Raw genomic sequence first — 9,250 nt, forward strand, 5'->3', positions numbered from 1 at the left:
TCGTCTTCGCGACGGCAGTTTCAGGGGCCCATCTAGTCAGCGGCAAGTCACCGCCTGCCTCGATAACTTGTGAAAACATTGTTATGGCAGGTGTCCGTACGTCTTTGTAATAACCCAGTCTCATAGTCCACCCAAACTACAATCCATAGACCGGTATACTGTTCTCTTTTTCTACAATAGTCCCAATGCCTGCTGAGACCGGTTCATGGGTGTTTATTGTTGCACCTGTGAACGGGTTCCAGCAGGCGTTCTACATGACATAAAAGCTCTCCAAGGGGCCTCTACGTGTTGGATCTGTGTCCCCACGCAAGCCTATCAAAAAACCGGGATTATGGGCCCGCGATATCTAAGGAGATAATAATAATAATATATGTTCGTATAACTTCGATAGCCAAGAAAAAATGGTAATCAGCGTTTACGATGACGTGACGTCATTATGATAAAACTATAGAATTTAATTTGGATAAAAAATAAATATCATGTTATACAACAATTAAAATAGTATTAAATTCGTATTTTTTATGGTAAAAACTAGAGAAACTACGATGGAAAACAATTATGCACTACATCCGTATTTGCGTAAGTGTTCAGTAAATAGTAAGCATATGCATGCATACAAAACGCTGAAACTAGAACGTATCTGAACTAAACACTTACTCGTATGGAGGTAATGAGATAAAAGTGTTGCTGGAAGTCGTAAGTCTTCCAATTTGCGGTTCGCGTTTTATTTATAAAGCGTGGCGTCCCCTCCTACACGGCTGGATGGTCACTTGTTTAATGCTAATTTACCGTAACTGATAGCTGGCAGAGGTCGCGAGTTTCATTTTATTAGACGCCAGCCTGAGCCTTCAAAATTAACATTTATAAGGATAGCTTTATTGCCATACTAATACTACATAATATTATATTAGAGTTGGGATCCGAAAATCAATAAAAACTATAATATGGTAATTGTTTGAATTTGAATTGTTTGCTATTTGTTGAAAAACCCCACGAACGAACGACTGTGAAGAAATCTCTCAGTTCACAGCAAATAATATTTCTGCGCATATACGAGTATGGGTTAATTTTGACACTTAAATGTCATGTACCTACATGTACGAATAATAATATTCTAAAACAGTCTCCTTGTGATCTCTTTGGGAACAATATTCATGAGCCACTCTTGATAAATGGATTATAAATGTTATGATTAAAGTTTCCTTGACTTTTGGGAACAGGCTAGTTAGATGTGAATATTTTAGAGAAATGCCCCCGACGACCCAGCGACGCCGGCGGCTCTGTTAGAGACCGCACAAAACACCGGCTTCACTACTACAAGTTTTTAGGCCCAGATTGAAAAAACAAGATATAAGTACTTATAGTTACCGTGACTTCAAATTGGTAATACAAAATCAATATTTTACACACATCTTCCCTATACTAAGTCCCTCAATTAAGTATCATGCTTTAAATAGTAGATTGTTAACCAAGGGTTGAAAGGCACCCATTTCTGTCGAGGTAGTTTGGCGCTCGAACGCAGTGAGAGCGCCAATAGTCCGAGACAGAAATGGTGCCTTTCACCCGAGTTAAACACTCTACTTTTCATATCGAATGCGAGGAAACCAAACAAGACAAGGCATTTTCGCAAAATCAGTAATGGAAGTACCTAATAGATCTACGGCCATGATTTATTTTCCTTAGGACTTACTTGCAATCGGAGACTTTACATGTGTGAAGATTAATAATCCCCAGCGAAAAACATTTAGATTGCAATATTTAAGAAAACACACATTTTTTAACAAACTGCAGTAATTTTAAAATGCTTTGTTCATTATAGTATGAAAATCAGCGGGATTGCCTCTTACTTTTTAATTTTATACTTTTTCGTTCTAAAAGCCGCAACTAGGGTTTGCACGACGGATCCGAAATGTATGGGAAGATCCGCGGATCCGGATCCAGATCCGGATAATTTCATACATTTCGGATCCGGATTGCAAACCCTAGCCGCAACAGACTACCCGACCGCACCGCGACCTTGGTGCGCCGCACCACGTAATAACATAATAAAAGTATTTTAAATATTAAATAACAATTTAATTAATAATATAAGTAATTTTGATCTTGTATTTTATTTTATTTTCATGAATATAGTGCTAAATAACTTTAACAATCAATTTAATATCGTACAAACGTTTAAATGTGGCTGTATAAGATTCTGCCTTTGGTCATTTACGCAAGTGTAAGGTTTAAAAAAATATTTTTGGTGTATTCCTTTTGAAATCGAGTAAATAGAATTCAACGAAAGAAATCAAGAATAATTTGTTATTAACAATTCACATCATTTTTTTATATAAAAAGGATCAACGTGGGATTAGTCAAATTAAACAATTACCAATTGTTCCAGGCGAGGAAATAAAGACACTATTTTTCCATCCAGTAGTTCGTGGGACGGGGACGCAGAGGAGTACACCACTTTTCTGCACTAGAGCATAAACGTATCACTTTCTGCGCACCTTTTAGAACAACAACGACCCACTTTCAGAGCATGAGATATGAAAAATAATAAAAAATATTTATTTGTAAGTTTTAATTGATCCCATTTAATTAACAAAGAATTTCAGATGAATATTTTCCTCTTTGGCTATCAATCACCTGCCACAGTATTTATGAAGTAAACGTGTTTTGATTAGTAATTGGCACTTATCAAAGAAAATAAGAGTTAGTTAGGTATTTAATGATATTTACGATCGTTAGCCCGTCACGATAGTTAACCCTGGCCTACGGTTTAAAAACGACAATCGAATGTCAGTTTTACACATTGAATATATTAGAAAGACATATTTTAAGCGACGCATACGATCGCTGGTGCGCCACTCCCTTGATTAAGGGTTAAAATACTTCCCAATCATTCCTATATAATAGGTACAGATACCTAGACTACCCACCTAACAAAATTAAGCATAAATTGAAATAGGAGCGAATTCGTTCCTTATCATAACAGCAACCAATATTAAATGATTCTTCCCCTAAAGCAGGCAAGTTAACAATATGGCTATTGGGGTTATCGACGCTGCGGGTGAAGCCTATCTGGAAACATTTGGCTAAATGCCAGCTTCCTATGAGACAGCACTTGACTATCGCGATGGCCGTTAAACGCTGACATTACATTCTATGTACCACAGGATTTTTTGAGTCGGTTACTCATAAGCGAGTAGTAACTTCTAGGAATAGGTAAGGAAGTAATTGTTATTATTATTTTAAATATCAAAACATAAGGAAAAAGTAAATAACTTACAACCATGGTTGATATTAAAGTAAATAAAATCTAACTTGTAGAAATTATATTGAGTATCTAATATAGAATAACGTCGGCTAAAGTCGCAAACCTCGTAACTCAACCTGACCTAACGGAGGCACAAAAAATACTTATCAAATATTTTGTATGAAGACTTGCTTATCAGTCAGATTGTAGAAATTTATTCATTGAAAATATAATCGTAACCAGTATATGTATATGTATAGGAGTTACGAGTTTTTGTTAAGAATATAGGTAGCTATTGTTTGGGAAACAATTCGATTTTGGAGTTTGGCTATAAAAAATAGACGAAAATACTTCTTACACATTATAGATTTGTTGGAAAATAATCTGATTAATGGCGGCTAATGGTCATTCCAACATTCTTAATCATTGTTGATCATAAATTGTAAAAGAATAATATAAGCATTATCTTATAAATGGGTTATTTTTAACAGGAACGGGCTACTAAATTAATCAAACTAAATATTTTTGCGCAATGTACTATTTCATTTTTACAAAGCTATTATTTTACTTTTATGCCCTGTTAATTATGTAAGTTTGCTAGTTAGTGTGGGTAAAATCTTGAAAGCGCTGCCTGGATTAGCTGAAAATATGCATACATATGGAAGTCCTTTTATTACAAATTCCAACTGCCTGCTAAAGACCAAACGTATGAAAATCGGCATACCAGTCGTTAATGAGAATATAAAGGTAATTTTGCAAAGAATTGAAGCGTGACGGCATCGCGGGACATAGTCTCATAGATCTCAATGGTAGATATATTATGTAGTCATACTCTATTCAAAGAATAAAACACCTCTTTTGTTATGCCAGTGAGTGGGCACGTAAACCACTGATGAAGTCATTTTGTTGTCATAGTTATACATAAGCTATACAAAATAATTTTAAGCTACACGTTTGCGTTACTTTTATGTATTGTACTCGTAGGTATTGGTAGTATCGATTTAAAAGAGCGAATGCAAAAGCAGGGGGAAAAAGGCGATAAGAATTTTAAATTTAGAATGGCGCTGACAGTTTCATGTCCAATAACGACGAGTACCTACTCGTAAGTGCGCGTGGCCTCCCCTTCCTTCGCTGGAAGCTGGAACGTCCTTGCATGCGCTATTAAGGACGTTCTATACTTTACATAATCTGGGGTCTACCGCGAAACACGAAAATCGAAACTTCGGTTTCTGCCTCTCTAATCTCTCTATCACTCTTGCCTATTCGATCGATAGAGAGGCAGATAACGACATTTTGGCCACCTGCTTTGCGCTGCGCCGCGTGAACTGCGTCGCCTGCGTCTTAGCATATGCTTAACCTTGCAGTGCAATAAGCGTTATATATGTGTCCCTACTATGTACAGCTGCACATTTAACTGACCATTGGTAAACCTTATCCCGTTGCAATAACGTATACGAATGATGAATGAATTAAGAGGAACGAGGACGGCCGCATTTCCATAGAAAAAGAGAGGAAAATGAGGAATACGTTTATATGAAAAGACGATTTCGCACGGCTCCTCCTCTTTCGTGTTAATATTGTCGACGGACTGTCGTAAACGTGTCAGCGTGCGTGTGATATCTCTCATAGATATTGACCTCTATAAATACCTATAATATTTCAAGACCTAAGCGATGCATAAGTGATTGTTAAATTGGCGTAAAATTTACCTCCGCTTGATAACGATCACCGCAATCCACTAACAATCGTCAATCAATTAATTACATTGCGCCCTTGTTACACGTAGATATCCAGGTAGATATTACAGGTAGATATCCAAGACTGACAGGTTCACTTTCTACTATACGAAATAATATCATTGGTATCCAACCCGTTTATTAGCGCGGGGACTATAGCCCGATCCCTCTCGCGCATGAGAGGAGGCCTGTGCCCAGCCGTGGCACGTATATAGGCTGAAATATTAATATTTATTATATTTTTCAATTGTTCGTTTTAATTTTTTCTTATAAGTGATACACTACTATTCACCAAGACTAGTACCTGCCTGGCCAAACTGTCATGTCACTCAGCATTTTTGCGCTACGGGTAGGTACGTTTTAAGTTTCATAGCCTACTGGTCTAGATCTGAAGCCATCAACATTTGAAGAGTTGGACCTCATGGAATCCAACGAAGAGGACAAATCGGCAAAGGTTAAATATCCGTTTTAAAAGAGTCCCGTTCTGGTCATCTTCAGTGGTTCCACTTCATCAAATGGAACTGTTTTGGACAAAAATGCTAAAATCACTATGTCTTGTAGGATATACCAAACGACGTCCTTGGTCTTCACCAAACGGAGTAGCCATTAACAGGCGTTCCCCTCTGTCGCAACTTTTTGACCAATGGTCATACACATTGCATGGACGGACGTTTATTACACACATTTGACGTGCCCCTCTCCCCGCAAAAATCGGCAGACTGTGTTGTACAGAAAATTACAGAGAAGGCGTCTCCATTTGGTTGCGGTAGCAGTTTGGTTTGGTAGAAAGAAACTATTGGAATTCTTTTTCCCAGTGGTAACCAGTAGGAATAACCCACCTTTTGTGACATACAGCCTGCTGACAGATGACAAAACAGACATAAACTTTCATTGATGCCATGGCTGTTTTTTTTAATTAGCCTTACCTGTATTTGAAACATGGATATTGTGTCGTCTAACATCTGCACCCTGACCGCCAGCATCTTGCCGCCCTTCTTCGGAGTAGCGGGGGGAGTCCGCGAGCCCCCTCCTGCGCCGTCCACCCCCGCCGGCGTGCTAGCCGAGTGGTGCATACGGCCTGAACAAAAACATGCATCTATGTTTTTTCAACATAATAGTACATTGCCTTTTGTAAAGATACATTACGAGTAATAAATTAAAATATAACGCAATATAATATGTCAGCTGTAGGGGAGCGCTGGTGGCCTCACGGTAAGGACGTACGACTTTCATTCCGGAGGTCGTACCAATGAACTTTTGTACGAAATATCGTTTGATATTTACCAGTCGCTTTTAGGTAAAGGAAAACATCGTGAGGAAACCTGGCTAACTCAAATAAGGCCTAGTTTTCCCTTTGGGTTAGAAGGTCAAATGGCAGTCGCTTTTGTAAAAATTAGTGCCTATGCCAATTATATTTATAGGGTGGCCTTAATAAAATTCAAACCTCAGATTTGATACTTACTGTATACCTTTATTAGTTTCTGTAAACAACCATAGGTAATACATGTGGCTTCCCATTACAGGAGGGCCTTATGCTTCAAGTGCAACAAGGATCTTTTTATATGTAATTCCAACAGAAATTCGGATAGAATGGTCCTTATGGAAAGCCACATATGTATATGGTGTGGAACATAATGAGGGACCTTTCTGGAAATGGGTGATAGTATAGCCTTAGCCATAGGGCATTAGTAATATAAAAAAAATATTTATTTTATCTGGTCTGGATGCTGAGGAAACATCATTTGATAATTCCCCAAATAACATACATAAAATTTAGCTTCTTTGTATACTATAGCGAAAGTATAATTCAAATTTATTATAGTTTAAAAATACTTGGAACCATTTTAACTGTCGGGCCATAGGCGACGCGATTTCTAATATTATTACAAATAAAAACTGATCTTTATAATTATAACAAATTAATGACACAGTTTTATACACCATTACTACCTGTTAGCTGCATGGCCACCACAACCCAAGTTTCATTCCTGCCTAACCTATATACATAGGAGATTACAATAATACTACATTGCAGTCTTTCAAAATTAATAAAAGTAAGGCTGTCATGGGCTTATGCTAATAATTCTTACCAGGTAGGGTATGGTATCCAATGGTGGACAAATGTCCAGTAGAGTTGCAGGATCCTGGGGGAAGGTCTGATTCCATCTTTCTGTTATCCGAAAACCAGCATCAAGTCCAACTCCGGAGCGGATTTTACGAGAGCCATATTAGCTCTCCCTTGATGCATTGTTTCTCCAGGGTGTCTGTGTTCAACAAATTAACAACACTCAGTATATTGCGAGGATATTGCCACACAAAGCATCTCGGTCTGTGGAGATGTGCCTAGTCCGAGGCAATGGTTACGAGTACAAGTATTAAATTGTGGTACCGGCAATATGATAGTAATACCGACATACATGAAGAGCCATCTAAATATCCCTTTAGTTTACTAGATGCTTAAAATATCTACAACATACACTAATGAGACGTTCAGATACATATTTGTAAAAACTTGTTTGATCCAATATCTATGTAAAGAAGAGTAATACCCAAACAATTTAATTTCTACTCTTTATTTATTATAAATCTTATTAATGAAACACATACAATGTATTAACTCACATTTGTAGATGGGTTTATCGCTAATTTATTTTATTGCCTTTATTTACCGACTTTTGTGACCCCAACTCAATATACCCGTGTATAAATGTGGTTAATATATAATCAAAACGCGAAAGTTTTAAATATCACATACAATTTATTAATAATTAATTACTGACGCAAAATCATAATTCAATTGTTTTATTTTATTATTGACCAGTGATCAATCTATGCAATTTTATGTTCAAAGTACTCTTAAAGATAATTTTATTACAACTAGAAGTAAGTACTCAGTAGGTATATAGTTACCTTAAATGTGAATACCAATTAACTAATGGATACGAACCAACAATCAAAAGGAAAGCACAAGATCTCTGAAGAGCACAAGATAAATCATTTAAAAATTGTTTCACTTACCTGTGTCAAACTAATATCAGCATTTTGACTGTTCAAATGGATAAACAAAAGCACTGTATAAAACACAGTTTTTACGTCGGAAATAGTTCAAAGCAAAGGCTATATTTTATTTTAAATTGCACTAATAGGAGAAACGGGGGTGTCCGCTTTTACGCCCTTAAAGTATAAATAGTTAAGTTTCAATGCAATAATCAGAAAATAGGTCAACAGAGGTGTGTCCGGTCACTCCGACAGAGACAGCAGACGCACTGGCTGCCGCTGCCTCCACTCCACCTTCCTTCACCTCCGCCGCGACGCTAGCAGCTCCGCGCTCGCCGCCGCCCACGGGGCGCAGCGCATGACAATCTAATAAGACGTAAGACCCTTGCGTATTTAATTACCACCGGTACACACTGAACGCCTGACAAATTATTCAATAATTTCCAAGCTTCTAATAACTACTTGTACCAATATAAACATAAAACTATGCAGATATCTAGTTTAGGAGGTATCTTTTCTTACTTTCTGACACCAGTAGATGAAAGAGAGGTCAGATGCAACACCCGGTTCCCAACGTTCCACTACGGGTACGAGCTAAGTCATTGATCTAATTGGTCACGTGATGCACCAGCATTTTTTCCAAGCTTTAAGCACAATTCATTTTGTTACTTTCGTACATGCATTATGTGAGAAAACAACCGAATTTATGATGGAGCGTACGAAGTCGAGAAAATTTATCAAAGGCATGTAACGCTAATTTAACGACATTAAACTCAGTGGTTCGCCATATTTATTTACTTTGAAATATGTTGCCATATCCAAATCGCATTCCATTCGCATTCAAAGCGAATATAAGTGCCCCATTACACGATCGCTTTATCAACGCACGTTATAAAAGCGCTTGAATCTGTCTGCACGCTAAATTCAACTTAATGACGAAGACTTAAAGTCGGAAATCTAACACCGCTTGGTAAAAAACGCTAAAGACATCGTGAGAATAAATACTGATAAATATAGCTAGTCAAGCAAATCTTGTCAGTAGAAAAGGCGGCAAATTTAAAAAATGTAGGCACGAAAGGTTATCGTCCCATAGATAAAGGTGGCAAATTTGAAAAATGTAGGCGCGAAGGGGTATCGTTTCATAGAAAATTTGAATGTCGCGCCTTTTTTACTAACAAGATTTGCTTGACCAGCTATACAAATGTATCAATTTATATCACTCAAACGCTTTTTAAACGCGCGTTGAAAAAGCTCTCGTGTATATGGGGCCTAA

The 9,250-nt window shown here is 37.4% G+C and overlaps 1 protein-coding gene across 7 annotated transcripts in view; it reads right to left on the reverse strand.

Moving 5' to 3' along the window:
- The window catches only part of LOC134679460 (FERM, ARHGEF and pleckstrin domain-containing protein 1), a 65,325-nt gene extending 56,591 nt beyond the window's left edge, over positions 1–8,734 (reverse strand). For 6 of the 7 annotated variants that reach the window (XM_063538378.1, XM_063538381.1, XM_063538375.1 and 3 more), the window contains exons 1-3: positions 8,500–8,734; positions 7,071–7,244; positions 5,907–6,058 (exon numbers count right to left, since the gene is read on the reverse strand). In XM_063538378.1, coding sequence (XP_063394448.1) covers positions 5,907–6,058; positions 7,071–7,146 — 228 coding nt within the window. In that variant the 5' untranslated portion in view covers positions 7,147–7,244; positions 8,500–8,734. Of the gene's footprint in view, positions 1–5,906; positions 6,059–7,070; positions 7,245–7,998; positions 8,376–8,499 lie in introns of those variants that run through there. The other variant, XM_063538374.1, reaches the window with a different exon arrangement.
- Positions 8,735–9,250: the final 516 nt, after the last annotated feature.

Source organism: Cydia fagiglandana, chromosome Z, assembly GCF_963556715.1.
Source record: "Cydia fagiglandana chromosome Z, ilCydFagi1.1, whole genome shotgun sequence".
NCBI classification, from domain to species: Eukaryota; Metazoa; Arthropoda; class Insecta; order Lepidoptera; family Tortricidae; genus Cydia; species Cydia fagiglandana.